The sequence below is a fragment of the Pseudorca crassidens genome, chromosome 3, assembly GCF_039906515.1.
Source record: "Pseudorca crassidens isolate mPseCra1 chromosome 3, mPseCra1.hap1, whole genome shotgun sequence".
NCBI classification, from domain to species: Eukaryota; Metazoa; Chordata; class Mammalia; order Artiodactyla; family Delphinidae; genus Pseudorca; species Pseudorca crassidens.
Genome location: NC_090298.1, coordinates 119691760 through 119713671, shown reverse-complemented (window position 1 = coordinate 119713671; position 21912 = coordinate 119691760). Strand labels below are relative to the sequence as shown.

At 42.3% G+C, this 21912-nt stretch overlaps 1 protein-coding gene across 6 annotated transcripts in view; it reads right to left on the bottom strand.

Moving 5' to 3' along the window:
• ARHGAP26 (Rho GTPase activating protein 26) overlaps positions 1-21912 on the bottom strand; it is a 472331-nt gene that overhangs the window by 101759 nt on the left and 348660 nt on the right. For all 6 annotated transcript variants that reach the window (XR_010942153.1, XM_067732119.1, XM_067732122.1 and 3 more), the window contains one exon: positions 8194-8353. Coding sequence is in view for 5 of the 6 variants with exons in the window: in XM_067732119.1 (XP_067588220.1) it covers positions 8194-8353 (160 nt within the window). In the remaining variant the exon portion in view is untranslated. The remainder of the gene's footprint in view (positions 1-8193; positions 8354-21912) is intronic.

Below are 21912 nucleotides of genomic sequence, written 5' to 3'. Positions count from 1 at the left end.
CAGAAGCCTTTTTGCTTCTCTTCAAAAAAGATGTTTTATGAGGAAAGAGAAACTGAATTTTCTCACCAGGAAAAAACTCACTCTCTTCTAAATGTCAATTTTAAAACCAAAGACGTTTTCCCAGTTTTAGACACTGATGAGTTAGCTCTCCATACTGAGGCTTACAAAGGGTATGTGAGGACTGAACTTGTCACTACCACCAAATGTTGCATGCGCCCTGGTTATGTAAAAAATGGCAGTTCTGAGGAGAAACAGAAGACCATTGACAGAACCAAGAAGATTCAGAAAATATAAACAGACCAATCACAAGTAAGGAAATTGAAACTGTAATTTAAAATCTTCCAACAAACAAAAGTCCAGGACCATATGGCTTCACAGGAGAATTCTATCAAACATTTAGAGAAGAGCTGACATCCATCCTTCTCAAAATCTTCCAAAAAATTGCAGAGGGAGGAACACTCCCAAACTCGTTCTATAAGGGCACCATCACCCTGATACCAAAACCAGACAAAGATATCACAAAAAAAGAAAATTACAGACCAATATCACTGATGAATATAGATACAAAAATGCTCAACAAAATACCAGCAAACAGAATCCAACAACACGTTAAAAGGATCATACACCATGGTCAAGTGGGATTTATCCCAGGCATGCAAGGATTCTTCAATATATGCAAATCAATCAATGTGATTAACCATATTAACAAGTTGAAGGAGAAAAACCATATGATCATCTAAATAGATGCAGAAAAAGCTTTTGACAAAATTCAATACCCATTTATGATAAAAACTCTCCAGAAAGTGGGCAAAGAGGGAACCTACCTCAACATAATAAAGGCCATATACGACAAACCCACAGCATACATCATTCTCAATGGTGAAAAACTGTAAGCATTTCCTCTAAGATGAGGAACAAGACAAGGATGTCCACTCTCACCACTATTATTCAACATAGTTTTGAAAGTCCTAGCCACGGCAGTCAGAGAAGAAAAAGAAATAAAAGAAATACAAATTGGAAAAGAAGAAGTATAACCGTCACTGTTTGCAGATGACATGATGCTATACATAGAAAATCCTAAAGATGCCACCAGAAAACTACTAGAGCTAATCAATGAATTTGGTTAAGTTGCAGGATACAAAATTAATGCACAGAAATCTCTTGCATTCCCATACACTGAAAACGAAAGATCAGAAAGAGAAATTAAAGAAACAATCCCATTTACGACTGCAACAAAAAGAATAAAATACCTAGTAATAAATCTACCTAAGGAGGTAAAAGACCTGTCTGTGTCGAAGAAGACACAAACAGATGGAGAGATATACCATGTTCATGGATTGGAAGAATCAATATTGTGAAAATGACTATATTACCCAAAGCAAGCTACAGATTCAATGCAATCCCTATCAAATTACCAGTGGCATTTTTCACAGAACTAGAACAAAAAAATCTTAAAATGTGTATGGAGACACAAAAGACCCCGAATAGTGAAAGCTATCTTGAGAAAAAAAAAATGGAGCTGGAGGAATCAGACTCCCTGACTTCAGACTATACTACAATGCTACAGTAAGCAAGACAATATGGTACTGGCACAAAAACAGAAAAATAGATCAATGGAACAGGATAGAAAGCCCAGAGATAAACCCACACACCTATGGTCAAGTAATCTATGATGAAGCAGGCAAGAATATATAATGGAAAAAAGACAGTCTCTTCAATAAGTGGTGCTGGGAAAACTGGACAGCTACGTGTAAAAGAATGAAATTAGAACATTACCTAACACCATACACGAAAGTCAACTCAAAATGGATTTAAGACCTAAATGTAAGACCGGACACTATAAAACTCTTAGAGGAAAACACAGGGAAAACACTCTTTGACATAAATCACAGCAATATCTTTTTGGATCCACCTCCTAGAGAAATGGAAATAAAACCAAAAATAAACAAATGGGACCTAATTAAACTTAAAAGCTTTTGCACAGCAAAGGAAACCATAAACAAGGCAAAAAGACAACCCTGAGAATGGAAGAAAATATTTGCAAACAAAGCAACTGACAAAGGATTAATCTCCAAAATTTACAAGCAGCTCATGCAAGCTCAATATCAAAAAAAATCACACAACCCAATCCAAAAATGGGCAGAAGACCTAAATAGACATTTCTCCAAAGAAGACACTCAGATGGCCAAGAGGCACATGAAAAGATGCTCAACATCACTATCAGAGAAATGCAAATCAAAACTACAATGACATATCATCTCACACTGGTCAGAGTGGTCATCATCAAAAAATCTACAAACAATAAATGCTGGAGAAGGTGTGGAGAAAAGGGAACCCTCTTGCACTGTTGGTGGGAATGTAAATTGATACTGCCACTATGGAGAACAGTATGGAGTTTCCTTAAAAAACTAACAGAACTACCATATGACTCAGTAATCCTACTACTGGGCCTTTACCCTGAGAAAACCATAATTCAAAAAGACACATGTACCTCAATATTCACTGCAGCACTATTTACAATAGCCAGGACATGGAAGCAACCTAAATGTGCATCAACAGATGAATGGATAAAGAAGATGTGGTGCATATATACAATGTAATATTATTCAGCCATCAAAAGCAATGAAATTGGGTCATTTGTGGATGGACCTAGAGTCTGTCATACAAAGTGAAGTAAGTCAGAAAGAGAAAAGCAAATATCATATATTAATGCATATATGTGGAATCTAGAACAATGGTACAGATGAACCTATTTGCAGGGCAGGAATAGAAACACAGACATAGAGAATGGACGTGTGGACACAGGGGGGAAGGGGAGGGTGGGATGAATTGGGAGATTAGGTTTGACATAAATATACTACCATGTGTAAAAGAGATAGCTAGTGGGAACCTGCTGTATAGTGCAGGGAGCTCAGCTCGATGCTCTGTGATGACCTACATGGGTGGGATTGCGGGGGAGGCTGGGAGGGACGTCCAAGAAGGAGGGGATATATGTATACATATAGCTGATTCACTTCGCTTGTACAGCAGAAACTAACACAACATTGTAAAGCAATTATACTCCAATAAGAAAAGGGGGGGGGGATATGTTCACATGTTTAAAAAAAAAAAAAAAAAGAAACGCTGAGCAGTTGCAGCCACCAATAAGAAAGGAAAGCCTGTCCAGTGGGAACTACATGCAAACCTTCCAGTGATGGGGAGTGAGGCATTCTTGGAGATCATCTGCGAAAACGGCAGCCCACAATTTCTCCCACGCCTGTGCATGCACACTCCTCCTCCCATCCAGAGGTGGGGTCTATTTCCTGCCCCTTCAATCTGGCTGGAGTTGTGACTTGCTTTGACCAACAGAATGTAGCTGAAGTGACACTTTGTCTATTCTAGGCCTAGGATTTCAGAGATCTTGCAGCTTCTGTGTTTGCCCTCTTGAGTTTGGCCTAGACTACTAAATGATGAGAGATCTCATGGAGAGAGAGGGCATGTGGAGGAGGGCCAAGGTGTCCTAGCCAACAGCTAGTACCAAGGTCCCAGACATGTGGAGTAAGGTCATCTTGGATCCACCAGTTGCAGTAAAACCACTGCAGCTTGGAACACACATGAGCCCTCCCCAGATTTCTGGTCCACAGATGTGTGAGCAAAACAAGTCATTGCTGTTTTACGTCACTAGGTTTGTAGATGATCTGTTATGAAGCAACAGATAACTGAAACAGACAACTGAAACAGACATCTTACAGTTCTCTCTCTCTCTCTCTCTCTCTCTCTCTCTCTCTCTCTGAGTGGCTCCAAAGGCTACATGCCTGGGTTTCTATACCCTCCATCTGTGCTGTCTTCTACTTATTCCTGGGTCCCTCCCAATTTTATTCCAAGGAACAAAGTACACATCTCATGTAAAATGTTCTTAACAACACGAGAGAGAGTATTATACCACTAACTGTGGGAGACATACAGTTAAGACCTGTATTAGGGCTTGTTCAAGAAAGGGGGCATTTGCTATCAAACGCTTGTTGGGGGACAGGATGAAATGATGCTGTTGGAAAGCATTTCTTCAAGTGAGGTTTCAGGATTTCGTCCAACTTCCGACAAGAAAGTTAGAGAAGTAGTCACTTACGACATTTGTGTGTGCATTTATATCTCTAGAAAATTACAGCCAAGCCTAAGGGAACGCTCATTAAATACTGTTAACTAAGATCTTCATATTGTGGATTTTAAAGGAAGATAACAATATTCACCTGAGGACAAAAACATGCTCTGTTGATGGATAATGTTAAATTCCCTTGGCAGGAAATTCCTCCAAAGCATTGTCTCCAGAAAGCCAGGGGCTCTCAGGGCGTGGCCATGTATGCTTTGGGTTCCTGTGAGGTGAACATCACAGGTTTCCAAAGGAGGCTAAGGCAGCATCTGCTAACTTTATACCAGATCAGGCCTGAAACGACATTTGAAAAGGAGTCAAACTGCCTTATTCTAAGTTGTTTTCACCAGAAAGGCAAACCTGATGAATATTAACGACTTTCTTCCCAGAATCATGTACGTACACAGGTCTTGCATATAACATTGGCCCATCATGGATCCCAGGTTAAAAACCTCTATCGTGGTGGTACACTAGCTCCCTCAGGACTGGAGACATACACTCTGCTGCAGCCTTCATCCTAGGAATGTTTCCACTGACACTCCTGCACTGGCTTCCACAGGAACATAAATCTCGCTGTGAATCATCTCACTCTCTCGCAGAGACTAATGAAGAAGAACATATAATGAAGCACTGTAATACTCTTTTAATATGTACCTCACCAGATACACAGCATAGAGGAACATAATTTATAATCCACCAAATCAGATGAGTATTTTCACCAGTTCCTGCCCATATACTTGCAGGCCTGGCCATGCATTTCATATTTCATTTCTATTTCTATATTTTGTGCTCAAGGCGGGATGGCTGCTTGTTTACACAAGTTTTAATATTGTTATTAGCAGTATCCGGTCTTTTTTCTATCACACTACTTTTGAATGTTTTCTGGCTTTAAAGGCCCAAGGACACCAAAAAACTGTTAAGGTTCAAAAATCATTATATGTTGCCTGCTGTAAGCTCGTATATGCCCCTTAGGGACATGAAACATAATCAAACTCCTTAGAAATCTGTCTCAACATTTAATATTATTTTATTTAACAAAAGATTAAGTTTAAAAATTATCATTTTGAGAAAGGGGCATATGTGACACTCAGAGATGGACTTATGCTCTATTTTCAGAGAATTCTGTTGAGACAGATTACAGTTATTGACTGTATTACAGTTATTGACACTTACTCCTGGCTGGATTCTTGGCTAAGTCTTTTATGTAAATCACCTTATCTAATCCTCACAACACAACAGAATAAGGGAGGTGGCTCACTGGCTAGCTGGTCATCAAACTTGCTTCCCTTTGCTCTGCACAGTTGGGTGCTTTCCCAGCCTCCCTTGCAGTTGGATGGGGTCACATGACTGAGTTCTGCCAATGGAACGGCGGTGAAAATAAGGAAAGCATCTTCTAGGCTTGGCCCATATAATCTTACTCAATCCTCCTTGCTCTCTCATTTCCCCCACCAACTGGTCGATTGTAGAGATCTGCAGAGCAGAAGGCAGAGCTACAAGATGGAAGGAACCTGGGTTGCTGAATCACGGTGCAGTACCCCACCCTCAGAATACCCACAGTAAACTGGTATGTGAGCAAGAGATAAACTTCTATTGTCCTGAGTCACTGATATTTTGGGGTTATTTGTCACAGCAGTTACACTGTACTGAAAGTACTTTTATGAGCATAGAGAGGCTGAGTAATCTGCTCATGGTCACATAGCTATTAAGAGGTAACAGATTTAAATCCGAGTGTTTTGTTTTTAGAAAACATGTTATTAACTGCTATTTGATTATATTCCCTTTTTCCAAGTTAATTTTCACCATACGTAACATAATCTTCTTTTATACCTGATTTACTATATTTGTGGGAAGTGGTTGGACAGAGTCCAAAGTTTGAGAGAAAGAGAAGATAATTTCTTCAAATAAATTATCTGATTTCATATCTCTTTATTAACCATGTCAGAAAAAGGCTATGTTGTTTACACAATTTTGCAGGAGATCTCTGTTACTCTGTGAAAGTTTATATTCAGAGATTCTTTAGTAATTACTAATGCTCTATAACAAATTATCCCCCAAACTTAGTGGTTTAAAGCATTTAGTATTTCTACCACTTTCTGCGAGTCAGGAGAAGGCTAGCTCAGTGGTCTCTTATGCGGTTGCACTCAAGGTGTCGGTTGGGGCTATATCATCTGAAGGCATGACCATTCACTTCCAGAGTGGCTGACTCACACATGGCTGGCAACTTGGTCTGGTTGTTGGTAGGCAGCCTCACTTTCTCTCCACTGGGCTGTGTGACCACCATCACAGCATGGTGGCTTGCTTGCCCCGGAGTGAACAAGTCCAGAAACCAAGGCAAATGCGACAAGGTCTTAGGACTGCTCAGCAAAGTCACAGACCATTATTTTTGCAATTTCCTATTGATCAATTCCTACTGATCACATTGGGATCAGTGCTGATCACTTATTCACAGTTGGAAGAGGATACACAAGGGAGCGACTACTAGGAGACAGGGGTTACCAGGAGCCACTTTGGAGCTTAGCTACCACAGGAGCCCACCCATTCATCCAACACATACACTGAGCACATACTGAGGAATTGGGGACAAAGCACAGAAGAAAACAGACTAAAGTCCCTGCTTTCATGATACACACATTCTACAAGAGGCCAGAAAGGCAATAGGTGTAATCAATAAGTAAATTATATAGTATGCCAGAAAGTGGTAAGGAGAGAGAGAGCATGATCAAGGGGAGGGGGAATGCCGGGGTTGAGACTGTTCGCAATTTAAAATAGAGAGATGTCGGTGGGCCTCACTTAGGCTTGAAGGAGGTGAAGAAGTATGCCAGGAGGAAGAGCGTTCCAGGCACTGCAAACGGTAACTGCATAGCCCTTGAGGTGGGAGTGTGTGCCATGGGCAAGGACCAGCAAGGCAGTCGAGGTGGCCGTAGGAGGGAACTCAGGGAGAGGGCTGTAGGAGGTGAGACGAGGCAAGTAACAGAGGGGAGAGCATAGACCCTGTAGGACATTCAAGGCTCCTGGGAGAGCTCTGACTTTCACTCTGTGAAATGTGAAGCCACTGGACGGTTCTTAGCAGACAACTGATACTATTTGATCTAACACTAAAAAAATCTCATTCTGGTGGCTGACATCGGAATAGACAGGCCAAGCGTGGGAACAGGGAAACAAAAATTAGGAGGCTCCTGTAAAAATCCAGACGAGAGCTGACGATGGCTTATTTTGGAGTGTCATCAGTGCAGGTGGTTAGCGGTCAGATGCTAGATTTATTTGGCAGGTGACCTAGTGCGATCCATTCACCTTTCTAGGTAAAGGTTTTATTTAGGAGAAACAGCATTTTTATTATATCCCAGCACCCTGGGCTGTCAAATGGTGCCCTGCAGTTTCTGAGAAGCTTCAGAGAGATGTGCTACCAGGAACTGAGGTGGGACAGATGGGTGGAGTTTCATGTCCCTCTACCCCAGTTTTTAAGGGCAGCTGTGTTGACATACTTCATTATGTGGGGTGAGGGCAACCTTCTTAGGACAGACCAGAAACTCCAATGCCCTAAAGGAAAAGACAGACACGCCCCCCCGCCCACACACAGTATGAAACAATACACCATTTATAAAACTATAAAGAAACTATAGGTTAGGAAAAATATTTGAAACACATGAAAATAGTTTATTATTCTAATGTTTTAAAAAAACTCAAAAATTCATAAGAAGACAACCAAGTGAAAAAAAACAAATGGGTAAAGGGCATTTTCAAAATGAGCCTCCTAGTAGTACCTCCTTCACTGCATTGTTATGAGGTTAAAAGGACAGCATATGTAAAGTGCTTAGCACACAGTTCCTGTTACAAAAGAAATGCCCAATATGTTGTCCGCCACTACCGTCACCACAACCGCCACCGTTGCCACTGCTGCAATCCCAAGATGACTATCACCGCCACCATACCACCACCAGCAACTTAGTCATCATCACTACAGTGTAAAAGCCACCACTGATGTGAACCTCAGTCAACCCTGTAGGCCAGTTTCAACTCAGCTCCCCCCCAAGTAAATTCTCCACTTGTGGTGACCAATGATATATTACCTTTTCATGATTTTCTATTAGGATCTCAATGACAATGTTCTGAAACTTGATATCCATGATGGCTGCTACCGTTTCTTCCTGAGGACGCAGCAGGGTGGGTCCGAACACCACGCCAAGGTTTGCCACCGTCATCAAATTCTGCTTGTGGTTGTTAGCAACGCTGGTAGGAAGGAAAAGAAATGGCACAAATGAGAGAAATAGTGTATGAGTGGACAGCTGACCTCCTGTACCCTTCCCATCTTCAGACGCCTCATCTGGTAGGAGCCAGATCTGGGGACATGTTCGGATGCTTCTGGAGTCCAAAGAGAGACTTTTCTGCTCCTATTTTCGTCTACCAAAGGTTCAGAAATCTCCAGTGTTTGGCCTGTTTTGCTATTTCAAGATACGACACTCCTTACAATTCCCATTTTGCCTAAAACAACCAACCAACCAACCAACCAACCAACCAACCAACCAACCAAAGCAGCTTGCCTTCCAAAATGTGAACCTTTGCACATCTGAATCCCTATTCTGCAAATCCAGGTAACTGCTAATCCCTCTTAGTTACAACTTTTAAACTTGGCTGCTGCTTAAACCGCTGTGATCATTAGCATTTTCTCTAGTGCAAATATTAAAAACTCCTGATGGCTTTAATACATTTGCAAATAAAGGCCCAAAATAGACCTAATTTTTTTAAATGGGTAGATCTCAGTCAGGAAATTCAGCACTTTAGGCTCAAAGTATTAAAGCCGCATCATATTAGACACGTGGCTTACATTAAGCCAAACATTTCTGCATAAACAGAAATCAAAATGCACTACTGTACATCCATGTATATGGCTGTGTTTATATTGCCACTTACTCTCAAAGTCCAAGGAACACACAGGGTCAGGAGTATTGGGGCTGAGTAAACTGATAAACACATATGCATATTTCTGGATAAACAACTACTCGAAACATATATCTGAACTCCACACCCAGGGCACCATGACCTAGCCATAAAATTTCATTGTTCATTTGCTGGCCCCATGTACAAAAATATACCAATTATCTATTGACAACAAATAAGTTAAAAGTTAAGGCCATTCAGTATTGTTAAGAAAATATTAGAGGCTTCCACCTAATATTTCCACCTGTTAGAAGAAGGAAACTATTCATTACTAGAAATTAGAGAGAAATTGGGCAGAGATGCCAGTTTGCACAGACATACCTCCCTAGCACTTAGTGCTATTTATACTGAGTATTTGTTTTTCACACAATTCTATAAATGTTTACACTGTTTCTCTTGGATACTTCTATTTTGTAGGAGGAAAAAGAGGTTCTACTGCTTTAACTGCTGGTTTTGAAACTGAGCCTTTACTGAACACTACATTAACCAATTTTATCAGCAGATGTGTATTTTTCTTTCATTTTCTAGGGCTAAACGTCTAATTTCATAAAAAGCTCCTCCTCTGAAAGGGATGGTTAAGTCTATGAAACGTGAACTGTGAAACAGCCCAGTCAGGAAGGGAACTTGCTTTCTGATTGCTAAACAATACCTGCAGCAAGGAGATGTTTCCACTGATGCCTTGGCCTGTTTCTGGTCCAAGTAATAATATTTTACAAACATTTTCTGAGTTCTAGCTGAATCTCCTGATGTTACTTATAGTTTTCCATTCTACCCAAAACTGTATCAGGTTTCTAGTCTGAAAGCGTTAAAGCAAGGGGAAAGGCTGGCAAAGGGGAAAGGCTTTGGTTCTGGGCCTCAGTCAATCAGTAAGTCTGCATGTTTACAAGCTGCTTGTAACACCACTACTTTCAACATCAGTTCCTTTGTGCAGGAAGTGAATTCCATGCCTTTATACTTCCCCTCCCAAATAAGCCAAGTCAGTAGACTTACCTTCTTGTCACAAAAGTCCCTGTGTAAATGAATCAACAAGCTATTTATGTATGAAAGCACTTTTAAATTGTAGACCAATATAAAAATATAGGGTTTGGACGATGATCACTTTCACCATCACGCTTCTCAACACAATCTGACTAAAGCAACAGCCTCTTAACGAGGCTCTCTGACTAGACTCTCTGGGTTTGCTGCACCCTGCCTGCCACCACCAGCTACCGTCTACAACTTAGCTCCACTCAAGGCAGTCCTCTGTTGAAAACTACAATGGCCTCACACCTCACTGGGTCACTGAGAGAGAACACAGTGACACAGTGTATGTGCAAGTGTTCAGCGACGCTTGCACAGCTGGAACGTTCTGATAATGGTGACCATAAACCACTGGTGGGCTCCACTGTTTTTAATGTCAAACTCCTATGACGTAGCACAGCTTTTCCAACTCACCTCTAAGCCCTCTGTCACCTCCCAGCTCTGGGTCCCTGAGCAAGGGACTCAGTGTTTAAGCTTTGGGTTCCTCATCTTTTAAAAAAGGGGATGAGGACTTCCCTGGTGGCGCAGTGGTTAAGAATCCGCCTGCCAATGCAGGGGACACGGGTTTGAGCCCTGGTGCGGGAAGATCCCACATGCCGTGGAGCAACTAAGCCCGTGTGCCACAACTACTGAAGCCCGCGCGCCTAGAGCCTGTGCTCCGCAAGGAGAGAAGACACTGCAATGAGAAGCCTGTGCACCGTAACCAAGAGTAGCCCCCGCTCGCCACAACTAGAGGAAGCCCGCGCGCAGCAAAGAAGACCCAACGGAGACAAAAATAAATAAATAAAATAAATTTAAAAAATAAAATAAAATAAAAAAGGGGGTGAGGTGAATAATACATCTACTTCGTGAGGTTGTTGTATCAGTTAAATGTGTTACCGTGTGGGAAATGCAGTGATGATTATTATATTCATTCACTACCCATCCTCTTTCCACTTTCACATCTACCTGCCTTTGTCAATCTTCTCCCTAGAACGTTCTCTTACCCTTCTTTCTTTGCTTGGCAAACTGCTGGTCTTCAAGGCACGGCGCCAATGGCTCCCTTCCCTTCTGAAGTCTTTGTCTAGTCTCTCCCCAGTCCTCCACCCCTCAATGAAGGCAGGAGTGTTGGCCCCTGGATTTATTACATGTTATTAAGGTCTCGACTACTGCCTTAGGGTAGAGACTGTGCTTATTTTAGTTGGTAGCACCAGTGCTGAGAGCAGTGCCCGGCCCAGGAGAAACACAACAAATGTTCAGTGAGGTTTTAAAAGACGACCCGAGTTTCTGAGTAGACATTAAACAATAATTCTCAACCCAACTACTTACTCAGAAAACCTCAAATTATTACTGATGATTTTTGGGGAATGTATCTCAACTCTCCCAACCTCCCTTTTCAAAGTCTGGAACTGTGTTCCATTTCTTAGATTTAATTAATGAGCAATAATTACTCCGATTTACTGGCTCAAATGACCAAAGGCATTTGGAAAAAACCTATGGTAATTGTGGATAAGCATCTCTGAATATAAATACGCTTGAGGCTACCCAATGTAACTCATTTCCTTTTTAATGATCCATTTTATTTTAGAACTTAAAAAAACACATTGATCTAAGTCTTATGAAACTTTTGGGGAAAAAGGCTATACCTTTCATGACTAGCTACCATTATCTTTCGGCACACTGAGGTAACAAATTGATCTATCACTTGGTTATTACTGCTCACAACTTGGTACAGCTATGTTCATTACTCCAGAATGAATTATTAATGGCTGGAGATTGCTATGTAACCCAGAGAGAAAGGCACAGACCTCAGTCTCTGCTGGCACCAGCCATCCATTATAACTTGATGCATTTACCCATGTGTGGGAGGAGGGCTGGCAGAGCACTGGGAAGCCTGGTCTAGCCAAGGCCACGGGGCTCATTCATTAGTGAGGTCTATAAAACACAGAGAACTTGCTTTCCGGGTTGGTAACTGAGCTGCCTGAGCTCTTCCCCACACAGCCCAGAATGTCATGTTGAGTCTTGACTTAAAATCCACACACAAGAGTCTCTTATGCATTATTGCATATTCCACTGAGGGAGTCTTTGACAGGCCTTCCCTAGGTCCACGTGGACTCTTCTGTGGAGAATTCTAAGACAACTGCCAATTCTACAGGCTTCCTCTGCAGGCGGCAGAGAAACAGTTTCCACATGCGATTTTAAGGGAAAGCCCGGTTCCTTCTGTGACTGTTAAGAGTTTGCCACACCAGCTGAGAAGCAGGGCATCTCCTGAGGGGCATGCCTTCAGGGCAGTTGGTGGGGGATCGGCACCCCATGTTCCCTGTGGTTCCCTAATGAATTACGGTTAATGAGGAAAGAGCATGTTCCAAGGAAAATGGCCATTGCCACCTTTGCTTCAAGGGAAAGTGGATGGGGACTCTGGATTGGTCTGATACCCTCTGAGAGGCAGAAGGAGGTAAATTACTTCCAGATGAAGCTGGTGGTGGGGGAGCACTATGAGGGGAGGAGAGTGGAGGCAACTCTTCTGGGGCCTGTAATGCAGAGATGCCCATGCTGTTCTGGGGATCACATCTGTCTTCCTAGCATTTAAATGAGAGTCAGAGCTCTGGAAGTGCTGAGCGGTACTTTATAACCACAGACTGGTCCTGATGTACCAACAATACCTAAGCCTGCTGCTAGGTCTGCAAATAGGTTTCATCTTGAAGCCTGCAGTGCTATGTCGAGGAGTGTTAAAGTTGCATCCTGGCTCCACTGGACACAATGTGGTGACAGATTAGCACTATCTGCGATGAACCAGATGGGTGGAGGTTACAGCACAGCAACACTTTTATCTGCCATCCTTTATTTGTTTCAGCTTCCAGTGTTAAGTAATGACAACTTAGACTTGCAAGGTGTTTTAGAGTTTACAGGAGCTCTGCAACACTTTTTAATGTTGTTTGAACTTCATATAAGTCTAGAACAGTAGCTCTCAAACTTTCTGACAATAACCCATGGTAGGAAAATTTTTTCCCATATAACACTTCACTAGTACATACATACATATATACACACATAGAGAGAGGTACACACACATACGTACTTGCATATCAGAAACACGAGTTACTAGAAGCACAAGTTTCAGAAACAGTAAGTGTGATAAATTCTGCTATTTTTTATTCTATTCTGGTCATCTTTCTGCTACTAAATCCATTTTACAATCCATTAATGTGTCATGACTTAAAATTTGAAAAATGCCATTCTATAGGTATGGAGTACAAATATTATTTCCAATTTATAAATATGGGGGAAAAAAAGCTAAAGGAGACAGGATAGCACAGGGAGTGGAGTCATACAGACATTCCCAGATGGATGACAGGAGGCAGGTCACTTGGCTTCTCTAAACCCCTTTCTTCACCTATAAAACACAAGCAACAGTACCTACCTCATAAAGTTTAAGGATGATTAATAAGACTAGGTGAGTCAATCTCTTGGCCTGAAATAATGGCTTACTAAATGACAGCTAGTATTGTTCATGGTGGTGGTCAAGGTAGTGGTGATGACAGTGGTGAAAGGAGAATCAAGTGCCAATTTAAGTCACACTGTAAATTGGTGGTGTCACCTGGTGTCCTGCTTCTGCCTGGCGCAAGGAACCCTGTCTCTTCCACCTGTATTTCAAGGGCTATTTTTCTCTTCTGGTTATCCTTTTTTTTTTTCATTTCTTCTTTTTTAAAAATTATGAAATACTTCAAATCCACAGAAAAATTCAAAATATATTATTACTTATTTTCTATCATTACCCTATAAGCACCTCACATGACAGGCTGAGCGCCTCATAGGAAGCTACAGCAAACCCACCACACTCACTTCGCCTTCAAGGGCACCAACTTGCCCCTGGCCTGCCTGGCAAGTCCTCCCCTAACCGCCCACCTGCCTGCAAAGCCCAGTTCTAGACACCTCCCTGACGGGAGGCCACACAGAGCTCTAAGTGATTATGTTCACAGTCAATGCCGTGGGACATTTCTACCCTGACTGCTTCCCTTCTCATGAGTGTCTCAGCACTGGGGGCTGGATCCAGATCTTGGAGTGCATCCCCTGCAGCACACAGGCAGGCACTGGGTAGGCCCCAGGTTACCAATCCGGAAAGTAGTTGAGTGTGTGGGCACCTAAGCTGCAGTAAATATCACTTATCTCTCTACTACCCTCTCAGGGATAGAGAAGCTCCGAGCTCTGGGGCCAAGAAGGATTAGCTGGAAAGGAAGCTGCTGGAACTTATACTTTTTTTGTGGCTACCCAAGGCAAGTTTAGTTTCAAGGGTTGTCAGTGAGGCTCCTTCCACCAACTTCAACTTCATCCTTGGTATAGAGTGGGGAAAGGGTGGGGGGAATCCTCACCACCACTGGCTGAGAGTTTTTTATTGAGTCAGACTGTGTGTGTGTGTTGCCTGGATACCACCTGAACTCGGGGAGACAGGACCAGTCTGGATGGTGCTGAGGAGGCTTCTGCCAAGGAAATCCATCAGAGCCATAAATACAGCTTTGCTGGGCTGTCCTGATGGCTGGCACCAGAATGAGCGTTTAAAATAAATTTTTCCGTGCACTTACTGGGGTCATGCTCACCAACCATATTTAATATCTTTCTGGGAATGGTTATCCAGTGAAGCCAGATTGGAAGCTTTGAATAACTGAATGCTGCTTATGATGGATACTTTTACCCAGTATAATCTTCAAGACAGCTCCTTGAGACAAGTAGGTGAGACTATCACTGCCATTTAACAGAGGAGAAAACTGAAGCACTGAGAAGTTAAGTAATTTGCCTGAGGTCACACAGCTAATGAAGGGCAGAGCCAGGAAAGGAACTCAGGGTGGCTGCAGAGCCCATCATCTTCACCTTAGCACTCTGCTGCTCCCACACAACTACGGGTCAGTTCAGCTGGGCTGAAAGAGGCATTTTGTTTCCTCAGAAGATCCAACCACAAATGAACACATGGAGCAGTTCCACGCTTGGGCACGTGGGAGAAAAAGTAGTGGTTATAATAGAGGGAAAAAAAGCCGCTCCCTCATTCACCACCCAAATCACTAAACCGGAAGAAGGAAAGAAAAAGCAAGAGAGAGGAAGAAAAAGCAGGTATGCCTATGAGAGTGATACTGGGCTAAACATCATTTCTACTCCCTTCCTGAAGTGGCTTCATGCTTGACAAAAACATGAAAATGACGAAATAGCCCTCAAATATGACAGCATTCCATTTGCAGTCGGCTGGCAGAGTCAGAGAGCTGCAATAATGAAAGAGTAAACACTTTAAGACTGAGAGAGAAGGATGAATTAAAAGGAAGAAAGGAGGACGGGCCAAATGGATGATTTCGAGAGCCCCCTCAAAAAGACAATTATGGCCGCATGTGCAGCCCGGCAGGCTGCTCCGCTTTCATCCAAGGGTCTCAAAGCTCTGTGAATAACTACCAATGTCTTCTCTGTTTCTGGTGAAATGTGTAAAACTATATTTCAGACGGAAAAACTTCACTGCTAAGATGTTAAGTATTGACAAGTATCATATACATCGACTTTAACGCCCGCTTACAGAAGCCCACTTGGTACCGAAAATCCTTCAGAGAAAAGGAAAAAGGATTTGGGTAAATGCAGCAAAGCCAAGGTACCTCTTGGCATATAGCTTGCAGTCTAAAGTGGAGACTGTTCTAAAATCTGAGCGTGCAACCAGCTCTATTTCCCCTCTGGTCTCCTCCAATCCAATACCGCTACCTGTTTGAAACCGACCAAAGGCTTCTGACTGTTTTTAATTACAGGTTAAAAACCCTCGGCCTGCAAGATCCCACATGATCTAGACCCTTCTCCACCATGCCCCCCTTGGCTAAAACTGGGCTAAAACTCTCGTTAGGCCTGGGTGCCTTCCTTCCTAATACTGATGCTCCCTGACGGGGAAGCCCTGCAGCCCCTCTTGATCTGGCTCTCTCCTAACTTATCACTCTCACTTCCCAAAGAGGTCTTTCTGGATGCCCCATACCAGGTCAGATACCTCATTACAAAACTAATTCCTCAATTCTCCTTCCTAGCACTTGGTGAATTATGTCATTATTCACGGAATTGTCATTGTCTGTCTCCTCCACTTACTAGAAGTTCCAAGAAAACTGGGATGGCATTATCCTCCCTTACTGTCCCATCGCCAGGGCCTAGCACAGAGTTTGCCCTTATCAGGTGTTGGTGAAAAAAGAGAACACGCGCATGCTTTGGGAGGCCACCTTCCTCTGAGGCTCTCAAGGCTCAGCCGCACTGAATGCCTGGTTTAAACTTCCACATAATCTACTGGTGTCTCAGCACCTTTGCTAAGTGGGACAGTGGTCAGGGGAGTGGCCAGAGCAGCTCACCCTGACATCGACAGCGTGGAATAAACCAGGCAGCTCTCATTGGCCACAGTGCTAATCTGGAAGGTACGAAGGCCATAAAATACTCATAGGGTATAATTATCATTATCACATGAGTGATCTAATAAGCATTATAAATTACAGCATAAGCTTACCATATTATACCAGTCTCTTTCCAATATACTTAAACCTTCTAGCATAGTGTCTCCTGCATCTCACTCTTCCCTTTCTTATCCCTTTCTGAAATCCCTTTATTTCCTGCCTGCCTTAGATTATTAACATCGTCATCAACAACAGCAGCAACTGATACTGACCGAGCGAGCACCTCCTGTGAGACGAGCATTAAGCACTGCAGTGATTACCCCATTTGATCTTGACAATAACCCTATGAGGTTAAGTTCCAATCCTATCCCACAGGAAGAAGCTAAGGCTCAGAAAACCCAGAAATTTGTCCCAGGTCACATACTGAACAAGTAGTAGGGCTGGAATTTGATGCCACGCAGTCTGCAGTCCAGAGCTACTTACTGCTCCTAGATGCTCTCTGATACAATGCAGTGAATATATGTGTGTGTGTGTGTGTGTGTGTGTAAACATGTGTGAGATATAATATATACAGTATATCATCTGCCATTTTTATCTCACTTGCCTCTCTTCTCTTCTACATAGCCTAGCCTTAAAGAGAACATGGGTATAAGGAGAACCGGATTATTTTTAAAAGGATGATTTGAAAGCAAACAAGGATATTAGGTTCATCTCTGCCCATCAACAGTGTAAAACCCCTAAGCTTTTGTACTGGGAGAAAACTAATCTGGGTCATGGGAATTACTGGCCTCCTCCGGAATAGGCCAGGTTTCATTAACAATAAGAATTATACTTTTGCTGCTAAGCTGCTTAATTTTTCTAAATTAGTCACAGCTGTTTAGAGACTAACAACAGGCCAACCTGAATTCTATTTGCCCTACGTGGTCTCAGCTACTTGGTATTTGAATAGTTTTGTGCACATGGAAGGCACATCCCTTCAGTCTAGGGGTTACTGGATGGACTTCCCCACTCTGGTCCTGGCTGGTTCAGGCTCTGGCCTGTAGCTGTATTCTTGGACCCAGTCCACAGGCCCAGATGGGGAAGCACAGCACTGGTCCAGGGAACCCTGCTTCCTGGAAAATTACTTAACTATTTCAAATTACATAACAATCCATTATAAAGTCCAGTGTCGTTGTCATTTCCAAAGCATTTTACAGTTTTTAAAGTCCTTTCACATGATCATTGATTGACTGATTTTGAGGCTTATGTTCTCCAGTCTATAGAGAGATGCTGGAGCACAGAGGAGGCATAATAGTTGCACCGGTGCATGCCAACCTGATGTCACGGAGCACTGCAAATATATCAGTTCCTGCTGGTGGTGACACTTCCTTCAATGGCTCAGCCTCTCACCTTTAGGTGAGCACTGTCCAAAAAGGCAGGCCATGGAGGAATTGCCTTAGGACTTTCTACTGCCTATTATGTGCCAGGGACTTCTTTAAGTGCTGGGGATACAGCCATGAGCAAAACAGTCACCCCCCACTCCCAAATACCCTGCTTTAAAAGCTTACGTTCTTTTGGGATTGGACAGACAATAAGCAAATAAAATCTAGGGTGGAAACGGAGCACTTGCGGACTGTCTGCAGTTCTAGGCACAGTGGTGAGGGAAGGGATCACTGAGAGGGAGGTATGTACTAGCGACCTGAAGGAGGGAAGGAAGCAAGCCACGTGGATCTCTGGGAAGAGCGCTCCAGGGGAGCAAAGAGCAGATGCAGATGCCTCAGGGAGCAACCTGTGGGGCACGTTGGCAGCACCAGTGAAAGCCAGCGTACCTGCCGCAGAGCCATCAAAGGGGAAGGTATCAGGACCAGTCAGGTCACAGACTCAGAGGCGGGAAATCCTTGCAGGCCACTGTAGGAGCTTCCCTCTCCACTCAACTGAGATGAAAAGCCATGAGAAAATTCTGATCAGAGAGATAACATAATTCGCTATGCCTCTCTGCAGACTCAGAAAGGTCTCACCTACTAAGACTTAAATGCCCCAATTCCACGGGCATAAGAGATGTAAGAACTTCACAAACTAGCACAAGGCCCCGTGAGAGAATTCAAGACACGCAAAACCCAGAATATGCTACTTTTCATATTTATTTAAGTAACTGAAATGTGTAAGGCACCGTGCCTTTGCATCTATGTCTGTGTTAACGTGGTAGGTCTCTGAAGTCGTTCCACATTTTTCTCCTTGTCATTGTGCTAAGTCTTCCCCTGGCTTCCCCACTGGGAGGTTGTAAAAGAACAGAATGTTTAGCCAATGAACTGGAGGCCTAGAGTCTAAGTAACAGCCTCTAGGTGCTAGTTACCTGCTACCTAGCTAATAGTCACCCACAAAGAACACCAATATTAAACGTGTTATGTAAACCTTTATAAAGCCCATCGAACTGAACCATCTTAACAACCTTTAATTAACTACAAGAACAGATCCATATTACTACACCCATTTTACAGATGAAAGGTCAGGGACAAAAGGAACCACATCAAAGGTTAAGGGATTGGCCCCTTACCATGTGACTTAGCTCCAGTAAGAATAATGGCTCTAAGACTGAGCAGTCAGGGGTTCTCACTTTCCATGAAATGCTAACCTCGTTGCTGCTTCTATGAAATGACGATAATCCTTTCAGGAGGTAGAATCAAGATTCCAAATCCACTGATGGGATTATGGGAAATGTTACTGACGGAGAAATTGACAGACTGAGAGAGAGAGAGACAGAGAGAGAGAGAAACACACATCTATACATGCAAGCACGGACACACACACATATGCCCTGGGTAATCTATCCCCTTTCGTGAAGATTTTTCAAATAAGGGAAATAACCCATCTGATTGGCACAGTTTTGAAAAGGAGTGTACCTTCACCTCAAAAAGGAAACAGACAGAAAATTACATTCCTTGCCATGAGTCTGAAACAAATCAAGAGGCTTAGGTTGAAAAAGCTGGCTTTATATAGCAAGGGCCAATGTACCAAAATGACTGTAATTTATAAATCTATATGTACTATCAACGAACTTCTGAATTACATGTGGATAGGCAATTAATAGAGAAAACAATTATTTCAAGGTGTCCTGAAAAGTTCATGGCAGTTCATGTACAAGAGTTGACACTCCTTTGAAAAGTTCCAGAGGTCAATTAGTACTAACCATGAAAGACGAAACCCCAGATCTCTAACATCCATGAAGAATTATGTGGGTAGAACATCAACATTTTTATATATGTTGACATGTCTGATGCTAAAGAATAGAATTCTTAAAAAAAAAAAAAACAACCCCAACAATATACATTTCACAACCCACAAAAATTAGAATAAAAATATGAGTGAATGACATCTTACTACGTCTCCCCATTCCTGAAGTTCTATACAACATCTCCTAGCTCCTTGCTGCACCTGAATTGTTATCTCCCAAAATTTTAATGTAGTCCAAGCCTAATGTAGTCCAAGTCCAGCAGCTCATCTTATTTATCTGTACATATAAAATAATTGTGTTTATATATAGTGGTACACGTTAGAATAAGAGTGAAGAAACAAACCCTTCTGTTACATTTATTGCCTTAATTACAAAAATAGATTCATCAGGGAATTATGCCAGGAGACTTCTTTTTTCAATGCATGCCAGGCAAAACCTGATTTATCCTCCTCATAGACAGAACAAAACTGGAAACTCACTGAATTCTGCTACTTTGGGAGCAAATTATAAAACAAAGTACAGTGTCGACAAACAGGAATTACAGATCCAATGTGTGAAAACCAACATATCATTAGGCAGAGAACAGCATATAATGTCTAGAAACAGAGACACAAATGATTCAAACAGTGCAGTTGAGATCTGGGCCCCGATCTCCCGTCATTCAGGCTCTTGGTGAGTATCATCTGCAAAGCTCAAACCCAATACTTTTCAATGGGGAAGTCAAGGTGTTTAATGACAAACTTCCGGAATGCTTCCAATTGTGCAGGCATCAAACCCCGATACCTTAGCTCTTGTCATCTTGCTCTGCTGGGCTTTTCGGAAAGGTGGGTGAAGAATGCCAAGCTGCTGGCAGTGGAGACGGGGGAGAGAATGCAGCACAGGCTGAAGAAATACTTTGAGGACCCAGTGGTGCACAAAGCCCAGGAGAAAGGCCATTAAGGGGTGACTTTAGCAGACCAAACTGGGTATGTGGCAACCCGCAGAGATGAAATAACTTAATGAACATCAGGTTCTCAGGTAACTCCAAACCCCTCACTGTGGCCCATGCGATTTGACCCTGCCTATCTCTCCAACCTCTTGTCACGCTGTTCTGCCCTCACTCTAAAGGTCCAACTTCCTTGGCCTTCTGCAGGCCCCTACACATACCACGTCTGCTCATACCCAACTATGACTGAACACCCATGAGATCCCACAGCCCCTTCTAGGCATTGCAGCAGGGAACCAGATAGGCAAGATCCCTGCTTTCCATATGTTTCCATTGTATTCCAATTGGGAAGACAGTACACAAATACATCAGTAATAATATCTGACTGTGAAAGTGGCCAGAAGAAATGAACAGGAGCATGCGATAAAAAGCAGTGAGGAGCGCTATTATTTAACATTGTTTTGGAAGTTTTAGCCACAGCAATCAGAGAAGAAGAAATAAAGGGAATCCAAAACGGAAAAGAAGTAAAGTTGTCACTGTTTGAAGATGACATGATACTATAAATAGAGAATCCTAAAGATGCTACCAGAAAAATACTAGAGCTAATCAATGAATTTGGTAAAGTAGCAGGATACAAAATTAATGCACAGAAATCTCTTGCATTCCTATACACTAATGATGAAAAATCTGAAAGTGAAATTAAGAAAACACTCCCATGTACCACTGCAACAAAAAGAATAAAATATCTAGGAATAAACCTACCTAAGGAGACAAAAGACCTGTATGCAGAAAACTATAAGACACTGATGAAAGAAATTAAAGATGATACAAACAGATGGAGAGAGATACCATGTTCTTGGATTGGAAGAATCAACATTGTGAAAATGACTCTAAGCAATCAAAATGACTCTAAGCAATCAAAATGACTCTAATCAAAATGACTCTAAGCAATCAAAATGACCCAAAGCAATCTACAGATTCAGTGCAATCCCTATCAATCTACCAATGGCATTTTTCACAGAACTGGAATAAAAAATTTCATAATTTGTATGGAAACACAAAAGACCCCGAATGGCCAAAGCAATCTTGAGAAAGACAAATGGAGCTGGAGGAATCAGGCTCCCAGACTTCAGACTATACTACAAAGCTACAGTAATCAAGACAGTATGGTACTGGCACAAAAACAGAAATATAGATCAATGGAACAAGACAGAAAGCCCAGAGATAAACCCAAGCACATATGGTCACCTTATTTTTGATAAAGGAGGCAGGAATATACAATGGAGAAAAGACAGCCTCTTCAATAAGTGGTGCTGGGAAAACT